General features: G+C 41.4%; 1 protein-coding gene across 4 annotated transcripts in view; it reads right to left on the bottom strand.

Moving 5' to 3' along the window:
• AIFM1 (apoptosis inducing factor mitochondria associated 1) overlaps positions 1–11,840 on the bottom strand; it is a 36,119-nt gene extending 24,279 nt beyond the window's left edge. The window contains exons 1-2 of one of the 4 annotated variants that reach the window (XM_025371908.1): positions 11,504–11,840; positions 1,115–1,245 (exon numbers count right to left, since the gene is read on the bottom strand). In XM_025371908.1, coding sequence (XP_025227693.1) covers positions 1,115–1,245; positions 11,504–11,609 — 237 coding nt within the window. In that variant the 5' untranslated portion in view covers positions 11,610–11,840. Of the gene's footprint in view, positions 1–1,114; positions 1,246–2,423; positions 2,567–11,503 lie in introns of all 4 variants that reach the window. The other 3 variants (XM_025371907.1, XM_025371910.1, XM_025371909.1) reach the window with 3 other exon arrangements.
• Between the last annotated feature and the right edge of the window lie 971 nt (positions 11,841–12,811).

Below are 12,811 nucleotides of genomic sequence, written 5' to 3' on the forward strand. Positions count from 1 at the left end.
ATCAAGTTTTCAATGATTTAAAACAAAACTGTACATAACAGTTCAATAACAGTTGTAGGTAGACAAAAGCTTATCATTTAACCTGGAACCACTTTATAATACAGTAGCTTCATTATTACCAGTGTTGGATAAACACAGAGTACAATGAGGCATTTAACTGAATGACTTGAGAGGAACTTGTGCTTCTTAGATATTTCTAAGGCAGGAGAAAAGAACAGTGACCAGCCCTGTCTTGTAGCTTGGCATCAAGAGAATTTGCATGGTCAACTCTGTGGAAGCCATCCAACTCTAGTACAGCAACACAGACCAGGAATTTATCAGGTTTAAATTGTTACCAACATACTGAACACAAAGGCTTTAATCTATTTTTGAATGAATGGGGTGGAACTGATGGGAAAAGTTGAGAGATATGAAATGGAAAAAGTAAGGCTCAGAGGGTAGTATCTGAATTACGAATGAGAGGCATTAAAGAAAGCAATCTACATGAATGTGTTAGCTTGTACTGCTTCAGCCACTTTTGACCAAATTAGAGATTACAAAGGGACACTGCCAAATGAATTTACTTTGAAATAGAGGCTGCAGGTGGAAAGGTAGATAGGGAGAATATTGCAATTTCTATGGCTTTTTGGATCTCCTCAGAAGCATTCAATAAAATGCCTTTTCACAGTCAAAGTCTGGCTGATTGTTTCCCACAAAACACAAAAATTACATTTTACCTAAAATGATTCAAAAATGGACGGTGTTCACATTACCTTTATTTGCTTATTTAACATTTAGTCTGAGACTGTCTTGTTAGATATGCAGCACTAAAGCACAATATAATTTGGTATCATACAAAATCATTATAAAATTGGCAAAAGTTTCAAAGAAAGAGGTAATGATGAGGATTTGTGATCATCATTAGACTTGTGGCTTTAGCTATATCTGGTAGGACTTCAACAGTTTGAAGAATGAGATTTGAGGACTCGCTAGTGACTGACAATGTCCCTTTAATAAACACCTAGAGAAAGCACATGCTGTGAATGTTTTATTATATTCTAATGTATCAAGTTTTCATTAGTGCCATGGTCTCACCCACCCTACCCCAAAATATATTTTAGTGTAAGCATCTTACATAATAAACTCCTGCCCCAGTGACTGTTGCTCCTACAATTAAGAAGTACACTAGGTTGCTGCCATCTTTCCCAGAAGCACCTGTAGATGCTAGTGATCTAGAAGGGGATCCTAGGTGATGAGACTGCACAACTGTAGGTAAAGATAAGGCCAAGAGAGAAACAAAAGGAAATAGAGCACTAAGAATTAATGAAGAAACATTCAATACAAAGGCAGGGAAGCAGTTTTGGTTACCCTGTGCTAAAAAAAGAAGAAAGAAAAAAATGCTGCTCCAGGATTGCAGAATGTATATTTCATCAAATCACATTATCAGACAGCTCTCACCTATTTCTTACTCTGATTTGACTCACAATAGGCAAGAACTATCTACTTTTCTTGTCCATTTGGGAGTCACATCAGAGCATGAGGATATAGGTAGCTTCAAATAATTTTCACGTCCCTTTCTTTAACCTAGCAACCAAGGAACAAAGATAAATTCACTGTCTTACCAATGTAGAAAAAAACCCCTAAACTTGTAATGGCTTAATAAGTAAAACAAACAGCTTGCTTCAATCAAGGTGTTACTAGGTGTTATCTAAGTTGGTTCACTCAACCTTACAGGATCCAACTTTAGACTGATCAGCTTAGTCACAGTAAACCCTGCCAAGTTAGGGAAAAAACACCCACAGAATAATTCCTCTGTGACCTGCTAAGCTGATCGGAGTTCATTTAAGGAGATATAATGGTGCTAATACTACGTAGCAATTAAACACCATATTTCTCACCTCAAACAAACTCCATTCTAAAATCAGTGATACTAGCCCTGCTTCTGTAATTTAGTCTTTGGGTGAGATTCAGGGATAGCTTTCCTTTTAGGAATACTTAATATTTTTTATTGAAGGCTGTTGTTTTTTAATGTGAACCTCAAGCTGAGGAAAAATAAAATGTCTGACAAATAGGTCAAAATCAAATATTGTGCTAAGGAGCTGCAATGGATTTTGACTTTATTCACAGGTTAGTGTGTGACATCCAAGAAAACAGGTACAATTTTGTGGGTTACTTGAATCTAGGAAAACACAGTGGCTTTCAAGTAAAGAGGAAAAAGACAAGTGAAAAGAGCAGAAATCAATCAACATGAGATTAAATTTCAGTCATTCCCGAATTGGCTCCCATAAGATATTAGGCAGCAGGCACTTAAAAGAAAGCTTTTTGAAATTTTTTCCAAAAGGAGAAAGGGGAATTAGTTGCAAAAGTTTTAAAGCAGAGTACTATCGAGTCTATTAATGGGAGCTGTTTGGCAGCTTCTTTACACATGCTGCTTTTCTACTTACATAGACACCAGCTCCTACTGTTGATAAGCCCACAATAAGGACTAACACAGAATTATCGATTTTGCCCCCTGATGCACCAGAGCTAGCCATTTGTCTTGTCATCTGGAGTTCTAGAGGAACATGCCATCGCTGGAACAAGTTGCCTAAGAAACATAATTTATTAAGACACACACATACAAAAATAAAATAGTTAATACATATTTATGATTAAACGTCAGTGCACTGTACAAGACTTACTGCCCACAGATATTCACCGTTAAATGATCAAGAAAAACATCATAAAAACTGCATACATAAATACTACAGACAGCTGAATGAACACTCTTAAGTTGCTGAAGTTTTTAAGAGTAAAATTTAATGCTGCCCAGTGAGGAAATCTTCAGCTTCCAGAAAAGATCATGAAAAACATGAATAGTTCATCAAATACCTCTCCCTTCATGTCTTTCCCATAAATGAAGTAAACACAGAAAGATGACTGAATAGGTAGATATACAAAGTTAACCATGGGCTACCTGGGACATTATAATAACCATTTAAGGAGTAATCTAAATGGCTCCAATCTTGCACAAAATAAAACGCAACACACTCTAACCAGGACACAGTTCAATCTTGCATGAAAGGTAATATGTCCTGGAATACAGAAATGTTAAAGCTCAGAAGAAAATCAGAAAAATAAAATTTTAAATGAGTTTCTCTCCCCCAAAGAACTAAAAAATTTTGGACTATGAAATATTTTTTATAATGACAAAATTTAAAGTGTCCAGCAACTCCTTGGCTCTTACTCCTCCAAAATAATACAAAGGTTATTTTGATGTAAAACTATGCAGAGCTATGTAATGATGTGATGATCATAACAACACCCGTACATAGAAATATGTGAGTTCTGTAGATTTCTTTTTCTAGGGAGATGCTGACATTTTCAGATAAAGGAAGGTCTCAGTGTACCTTCTCTGTGATTATTCCTCGTGTTTGTTGACTATCAACCTAGAGCAGCAATTTTTTTCTGCAAAGAACCAGATGGTAAATATTTTCAGCTTTCTGGGCCATTTGGTGTCTGCTGCAACTACTCAATTCCGCTGATGCTGCATAAAAGCAGCCAAAGACAATACATAAATGAATGAATGCGGCCATGTTCCAATAAAACTTTATGGACACTGAAGTTTATATTTTATATAATTTTCATGTGTCAAGAAATTGTCTTTAATTTTTTTCAGCCATTTAGAAAATGTAGGCCAGGGGCTCACGCCTGTAATCCCAGCACTTTGGGAGGCCTAGGCGGGCAGATCACAAGGTCAAGAGATCAAGACCAACCTGGCCAACATGGTGAAACTCCTTTAAAAATTAGCTGGGCAGGTGTAGTCCCAGCTACTCGGGAGGCCGAGGCAGAAGAATGGCATGAACCCGGGAGGCGGAGCTTGCAGTGAGCCGAGATCATGCCACTGCACTCCAGCCTGGCGACAGAGTGAGACTTCGTCTCAAAAAAAAAAAAAAAAGAAAAGAAAAAAGAAAAAAGGTCGGGCGCGGTGGCTCACACCTGTAATCCCAGCACTTTGGAAGGCCGAGGCAGACGAATAACCTGAGGTCGGGAGTTAGAGACCAGCCTGACTAACATGGAGAAACCCTGCTTATACTAAAAATACAAAAAATTAGCCAGGCCACTAGTGGTGCATGCCTGTAATCCCAGCGACTCGGGAGGCTGAGGCAAGAGAATCGCTTGAACCCAGGAGGCAGAGGTTGCGGTGAGCCGAGATTGCGCCATTGCACTCCAGCCTGGGCAACAAGAGCGAAACTCTGTCTCAAAGAAAGAAAAAGAAAAAAGGAAAAAAAGGAAAAAAAAGCAAAACCCGCTCATGGCTCCTGGGGCACACAAAAGCAGGTGACTGACTGGCTTTGGCCTGTGGCTGTAGTTGGCAGACCCCAATCTAGAGCAGTGGTTCTCAAACTTGAGAGTGTATCCGAATGCCCTGAAGGGTTTATAAAACAAAGCCGGCCAGGCCCCAGGTCCAGAGGTTCTGATTCAATAGATCTGGGATGGGGCTCAATAATGTGCATTTCTAACAAGTTCCCAGGGGATGCTGCTGTTGCTGCTGTTGCTGTTAGGATGGGGACCACACATTGAGAAACATCCATCTAGAGCAGGTACATCCTATCTTTTGGCTTCCCCGGGTCACAATGGAAGAAGAACTGTCCTGGGCCACATAAAAAATATACTAACACTAACCATAGCTGATGAGCTAAAAAAAAATAAAAAAAAAAAAAAAATCGCAAAAAAATCTCATAATGTTTTAAAAAAGTTTACAAATTTGTGTTGGGCTGCAGGTTGGACAAGCTTAGTCTAGAGGCTGACACATATGTTCCTGTCCTGTCTAGGCTTTAAAAGACAAACAGAATGGACACTGGTAGTAGCATCCCATGTATACTTGCAGAGATTAGAGAAGGAATTTCCCCCTTGCTTTCATAATGTTAGGCCACAGACGGGTAAAACAAGCCCAGTGTGGATCTGTGGTCTCTCATCTGAAATCCTGGGGACCATGTGTATTTTGGAACTTTGAATTATCTGGTCTTAAGCATATGGGGCATATACCACATAGTGACAGCTAGCAAGGTAAAGGGCAGCAACTCATAGTCAAACATATTAATATGACCAATCATGCTAAGTGATATTTTAAAAAGATTATAAAGTAGCCTCTCTCCAGTTCAGGTCAGGTTTTACTGGCAAATGAGTTATGAAAACTTGATAGTCTTAAATTTTGGTCATTCTAAAATTTCAATTTCAATTTCTGAATTACAGATAAGAGACTTTAGATCTATATTTGTAGAAAAGGAAATGTAATTTTCTTTACTGTTCTTACCTGCTTTTAGAACTCTTCATCACCACATGAAATAAAATGGTTGAGATTTGGAAATAATGACAAATCATGAAAATAAAAACATGAGTGGGGCAGAAGCTTATCTCAATCTGGGCAAGCTTTTGATTTTCAGAAGCTTACAAAAATAATGAACCATCAGAAGTAGAAAGTGGTAACTCTCAGAGCTTAGAAAAGGAAACTGGTTAAGAAAAGTTCCACATGATTTAGTTCAATGAATTTAGTTTGTCCTCCACCCGTAACCCTGGTTCATTTACTAAAAATAAACGTTTTTTGTTTTTGTTTTTCTTTTTTTTTTTTAATTCTGTTTACTCCTCCAGAAGACAGACCCTAAATACAGACATTATAACAAATTTGTTTTAAGATCATACTTGTGTTTATTCTCTTTCTGCTTGCTTTTCACACACTGATAATACTAAGTGTGTAGATTTGAGAAAGTTCAGCAGCTTTTGTCTCAATTTGCCAAAAACAAAAAAAAAAGAAAAAAGCATTCAAAAGTAAATTGACTTTTTTTTTTTTTTTTGGCAGGGTCTCACTCTGTCCCCAAGCTGGAGTGCAGTAGCACGATCTCGGCTCACTGCAACCTCTGCTTCCTGGGCTCAAGAGATTCCCCAGCCTCAGCCTCCCATGTAGCTGGGACTACAGGCATGAGCCACCAACGCCCAGCTAATTTTTCTATTTTTTGTAGATACGGGGTTTCACCATGTTGCCCAGGCTGGAAAAGTAAATTGACTTAAAAAAAAAAAGTAAACTGGTTAATATTTAAACTACTGCTTGAAAAGAAATGTAATACACTACTATCATTAATAAACCAACTTTTAAAACTTTCTGCATACCTACAAAGTGACTTTAATTTTGTAAAACGTACTAAGTATTGTCTGTTTACATTCCCCCTCCCCCCATTTTCTTTTCCCTATGAAATTCCTCACAAACCTTTCTCCCCACAGCTTCAAAATGTTAGGAAATACTGAAACATGCCTTTTCACTTGTCTTACTAACATGGAAAAGCCAACTTACTCCTTTTCATTATAGCACCAGTTTACTTATTTTAGGTTTTCTGCAGTCAAACCATACATACAGTATAATTTCTTCCTCACACTTAGGGTTTCATTCTTAAGAAGCCAGTTTGACCTGCGCAACAGCGCCTGACGCATAGTAGGTGTTTGCTCAATAAATATTTGTTGAATTAATGAAAGAAGGAAGAAAATAGAAATTCTTCCTAATTCTACTGATATTGACTGAACATTCTTATTACTATTAATTTTTTTTTTTTTTTTAAATGAAAGGGTATCGGTATGTTGCCCAGACTAGACTCAAACTCCTGGGCTCAGGTGATCCTTCCACCTTAGCCTCCAGAGTAGGTGGGACTACAGGTATGCACCATCATGCCCGGCTAACTGAACATTTTAAATAATTCTTTGCAAAGAAATTTTAGCCAGGGCATGCGCAATGGCTCACACCTGTAATCCCAGCACCTTGGGAGGCCGAGGCAGGTGGATCACTTGAGGCCAGGAGTTCGAGACCAGCCCGGCCAACATGGTGAAACCCCATCTCTACTCAAAAATAAATAAATAAAATAAAATAATAAACTTAGAGTTTTGGTTTTTTTTAAAAAAAAGCTTTAGCCAGATTCCATTTATTTCAGGTTGCTTAATCATAAATGAGTAACCTCAAATATCACAGACTAGCTTTAGAATAGTAGCTAAACTAGCAAGTTCATTTCTGTAGGTTTTGCAATCTCCTGTTTTTTCCATACTCCCAAAAGGCCTTTTCCAAAAACATATCTTCACAATTGAGGCACCCAGGGATCCTCAATGGTTAAGAGGTCTATATGTTCTTGAGACTTGTTTCCTGAGTGTCAAACTGATTTTTCCAGCATGGAGAAAACGCAGGATGGCCAGGTGCGGTGGCTCACGTTTATAATCCCAGCACTTTAGGAGGCCGAGGTGGATGGATCATGAGGTCAGGAGTTTGAGACCAGCATGGCCAAAACAGTGAAACCCCGTCTCTACTAAAACTACAAAAATCAGCTGGGCGTGGTGGCAGGCGCCTGTAATCCCAGCTACTCGGGAGGCCGAGGCAGGAGAATCACTTGAACCCGGAGGCGGAGGTTGTGGTGAGCTGAGATCGCGTCACTGCACTCCAGCCTGGGCAAGAGAGCAAGACTCTGTTTGAAGGAAAAAACAAACAAACAAAAAACACAGGACAAGCCTAGTTTGTCCATTGTAGATAAATGATTCTTTACAAGGAATCTAACAACTATTTAAGTTTATCAGCCTTTTTTTTTTTCTGAGACAGATTCTCGCTCTGTCATCCAGGTTGGAGTGCAGTGGCGCTATCTCAGTTCACCATAACCTCCACTTCCCGGGTTCAAGCAATTCTCCTGCCTCAGTCTCCTGAGTAGCTGGGATTACAGGCATGTGCTACCACGCTTGGCTAATTTTGGATTTTTAGTAGAGATGGAGTTTCTCCATGTTGGTCAGGCTGGTCTCGAACTCCCAGCCTCAGGTGATCTGCCCACCTCGGCCTCCCAAAGTGCTGGGATTACAAGCGTGAGCCACCGCGCCTGGGTATCAGCCTTTTTTTGGTTTTTAGTACCAATCCTTGCTGGAATTTTAGAAGAAACAGAGTAGCAATAACTATAGTACAGCGTGAACCATTCTGATGACAGACACACAAGGAAAAATTATTTAGATAACAGAAAATAAAATCTCTCTTCTGCAAAGTTAAGTCCTTCACAATGCTGTACTAGGGTTCAGTCATGAGAATTTACCATGTGCCAGAGATGGTACAAGATGCTAACGACACAAAAATAAATAGGACATAATCCATGTCCTTAGGTAGTGTTTAGTTTAGGAGAATGGCTGCTACTATTCTGAATATGAGAAAATGAGCTTGATACAAATTACAAGATACTCTAGATTGCTCAGTTTGGTTTTTTAATCCTTACGTCAGTGAAACAGAAGGGGAAGAGTCATTACTCATCCAAAACAGTATTTACCAAACTTGCCTGATCATATGAATGTCAAGGGGCTCGTTAAAATACAGATTCCCAGAATTCTCTCCTGGAGAAGGTTAGGAATTGGTCCTCGACGCGATTCACATGACCAGGCAACTTTTGGAAACATGATCTAGAAGAAAGCTAAGACATGCAGTAACTCCCTCAAAAAGTTAGAAATTTCTAGAAAATCTAACTTATTAACTGGTTACAGAAAAGGTTGAGTTGCCAAAGAATTTCTTCTGCAAAGCCTTGTCTCAGCAGAAAGAACGGGGAAAGACTAATCCTTTAGGCTTCAAAAAGAAGTCACATTTGGCAGTGTCCAGGAAGCCAGGATCCTTGCCCACAAGGAGCTCAGTTTCTTTTTGAAGAGGTGAGAAGGATTCCGAATAGAGAAAAATGTTCAAACATTTGAACCTACAGTCAGGGAGTCGGTGATCAGTTTGATAACATGGGCGGCAGTGTTCGGTGACCAAACAAAATATTACAGAACAGAAAATATCTATTATCTAACCTATCTGCTCCTCTGTGTCTGAATGCAGACATAGAGTGATGACTATGAGTTACCTTCAATCATTTCTGGAAGGAGGCAGAGCATCCAAATAAATAAAGTAAATAAACAGTAGCTATCATGGTTTTAAGGCAGAATGCAACATCTAATGGAAATGAACCTGACAATGGTGACAGATGTCAATGAGATAGTTGCAAGGCAGGTTTAAAGTTTAAAGGTTTGGGAGGCCGAGGCAGGCGGATCACGAGGTCAGGAGTTTGAGACCAGCCTGGCCAGCATGGTGAAACCCCCGTCTCTACTAAAAATACAAAAAATTAGCCGGGCGTGGTGGTGCACACCTCTAGTCCCAGCTACTCGGGAGGCTGAGGCAGGAGAATTGCTTGAACCCAGCAGGCAGAGGCTGCAGTGAGCCAAGATCACTCCACTGCACTCCAGCCTGGGCAACACAGCGAGACTCTGTCCCAAAAAAAAAAAAAAAAGGAAGTTTAAAGGTAAGGTGGAGGGAGAAATGGTGTATAAACGAACCTCGCTCTTTCTCACCTGTGCAAAAACACATGGTAGATGCTACTACATGAAAAAGAAATCAGATTAAAGGCAATTAGTAATCAAACCACAAAACAGAGTTAATTCCTATAATGAGAGTATCAGAACTTCTTTTTGAAATTGTAACACTACCCTCACCCATTTTTAAAGGCAGGTGATGTCATACTTTGGTGCACGGCCAAAGGACAAAGAATAAGTGTATGCAAAGAGGTGGATGGATATGTCAGGAAGTCTGAATATATTCTACAGTAGACTGCCTTCAAACAAAGACATGCAGTGGAAAAAACCACTGGAGTCTGTATTTTTCAGTAGTTCTAACATCACCAACCACTTTCCAATGTCTAATACATCAACTTAACTTTGCAAATGCATATTTAATTGATGAGAACTTTTGGTCAGACTTTAGAATGCTGGTAAAAGTCGTGAGACTTAAGCAAAACAACTACTCAAAGTCTGAAAGGCCAGTGTGGATGAAAAAATTCAGGTTATTGCCGGGCGCGGTGGCTCACGCCTGTAATCCCAGCACTTTGGGAGGCCAAAGCGGGCAGATCACAAGGTCAGTAGATCGAGACCATCCTGGCTAACACTGTGAAACCCCATCTCTACTAAAAATACAAAAAAAAAATTAGCCAGGCATGGTGTCGGGTGCCTGTAGTTCCAGCTACTTGGGAGGCTGAGGCAGGAGAATGGCGTGAACCCAGAAGGCAGAGCTTGCAGTGAGCCGAGATCGCATCCACTGCACTCCAGCCTGAGCAACAGAGCGAGACTCCGTCTCAAAAAAAAATAAAAATAAAAATAAATAAAAATTCAGGTTATTTCAATTTCTGTGCAACAAGCACAGAGCACCATCATTTCAATGCACAAAACCCACAAAGATGACATCCATTGATAAGGCATTAGTTTAAAAGCTAAGCAGAGGTTTTAAGTTCCAAGAGCAATATGTCCCAGGACATAACTCAAATACACCTATCAGGAAACAGTTTCATTGTGCATAGCAACTGGAAAAACTGTTCAAATGCACATTTGCAAACACCCTAACAACCCAAGGAAAACATTTTCCACTTTTTATTTTTAAAGCACCCAGGTGTTTCTGTATTGTAAAAGCCTCAAGGATAACTTCCGACATTGCAAATGCCCTGGGGATGGACACTGAAAGATTACTGATTTTTTTTTAAAGCAGCTCCTACAGGTGGATCATTCATTGTCCCCATGAAGTAATGCAGTACGAAAATAAGCAGGCTCAAGCCATGCTCAGATAAATTCACGGATATCTGATGCACAATGGGCTAATTACTGGGAAGAGACCCGAATTCATTCTTAACTTTTTGGGGTCAACTTTAGGAAGCAGTATGGAGTTACAGCAAAGGGATTAAGGACCTGGAGGCTAGCAAACTATCCTTAGCTCTACCTATTAACGATGTGACCTTTGGCAAGTAGTTTCACCTCTCTGTGCCTCAGTTTATTATCTATAAAATGAGTGGGTTGAACTTTACCACAAAACCCTTCCAGCTCTAAAATTTGATGAAACAACTTAACGGAGGACAAATACAATGCGTTCTGCAAACTGTTTCTTTGAAGCCTTAAAAACCACCAAGAACTACACGGCTCAGGCATCTCCAATTAATTCTGGGCCAATTCTCTATGTGTCTGGTGCACAACCGACCGACTCCTTACTTGCCTTGCACCGTTTCTATTTCACTGGGCATTCAAATCCATGGATCTCATCTATGGTTTGCGAGGCTGAGCAGATAATACCCTCATTTACACAAGAAACTTAGGCTTAGGTCTTAAACGTCCTGTTTAAAGTCTCATTCGGTAAATGATAAAGTCTACTTGACCTCATTGCTCTAAAAAGGGGGGTGGGGAATGGGGATGGCGGGGAGGCGGCGACGGCCAGTTGTTCTGGGATCCCTGAACAGCAAACGCTCCCCGGAAAAGGCCTCAGGCCGACTACTGGGTTCAAATCTCTTGAAGGTCAGGTCGGCATGGCTGAACCAATTCCTCCGCTTGCAAGACTCAGGGTTCGGAGTCTGCCAATTTGGAATTCACGCGACTATGTGTTAAGTTTCTCGGGGGACGCGAGGGTAGAGGGCTGCAACGCACAGAGCGCCTAAGGCGCCAGGCCCTTGGACTTGGAGGCTGCCTGGAATGGGTCAATCACCTGGGAGCCGGTTCCTCTGCCTCGGGCTTCGGACGCACACGGTCCGCACCAAGGGCACCAGCTTCTGCTTCAAAGCACCCGCCGCCAGGCCTCCACACCGGAACATTTCGGCGACCGCTATTCGGGTCCTCCTCCTTCCCTTTCCTCTCACGCACGACCGACGGGTCAAACACCGCGAGCCCCGGCCAGCTCCCCCGGTCTCTTCACACGCACACTACGCAGACTCCTCCTCCCAGCTCCGGGTGGGCATTGGACAGAGAAGCCGGCCTGCTAGAGCCGGGGAAGGGAAACGGCGACCGGAGGCCTACTGCGCAGGCGTAGCACTCGCTGCCACATTGCGATTGGTCCGCACGGCGAGAGGATTTGCGCATGCACTACCTGACTGCACGCTCGCAAAGACCTTGGCTCTAGGTAGCCGGTATTCGCGAGTTGGTGGCACGGTGTTGGACTGAACGAGTTAAGGAAGCTGTCCAAGGAGGGACTCGTGGGGCCGCTTTGATTGGCGGTTGTGCCTGGTGCTGTCGCTGTGTTGGTGACAGGAACTGATAACAGCATCTCACAGCAGCGTAGCCCCAGCACCGCACTTTGTTTTTTGGTTTTAGGCCACTAGTTACTTGATACTGAAGCCTTCCTGATTCTTTTGCTATGATCCAGATCCAATTTTTCCATGAGTCCGAGGCGCGGAACCTGGCTTCCCAGATCCGGCGTGTACTGCCATCTTTTACCAGTTGCCGGCTCTTTCCCACCCAACCCGTTTCGCGGACGAGTAATTCGGCGCTCTCCTTCCCGCCTCTCACCTTTATTTTTTAGTGCAGTTGTGTGTCCTAGATGCTGTACCAGGTGCTACAGATACACACGGTCTCCTGCTGTGGTTTCAGGATGCTTGAGAGCAGGATGTTAGCAAAAAGCGTTTGTGCTTCTCAGACTTTATGGGAAGAGAAGTCTTCTAAGCAGAACTTTCAGTTATGGGAGTAGGGTGAGGGGCTGAGTATAAATAGGTGTTTTGACTCTGCCAGATATAAGCTAAATTGGAAGTAATGTTTTGGCTGCATGCAGAGCATGAAATGTGCCTGTTTCAAATATTCAACTTACATATTCATTTAACAAGTATTTATTGAGCATTTGCCTCTTGGATTGTACTATAAAAGGGGCTCTAGTGGGTATGAAAAGTACGGATGGTCCCCGACTTACCCCTCACAATGGTTCAACTTAACAATTTTTCGACTTTATGATGGGTTTAATGAGACCTAACCCCATGTAAGTCGAGGAGCATCTGGATTTAATCATGGTTCAACTTACGTTTTTTCG

Source organism: Theropithecus gelada, chromosome X (assembly GCF_003255815.1).
Source record: "Theropithecus gelada isolate Dixy chromosome X, Tgel_1.0, whole genome shotgun sequence".
Lineage (NCBI taxonomy): Eukaryota > Metazoa > Chordata > Mammalia > Primates > Cercopithecidae > Theropithecus > Theropithecus gelada.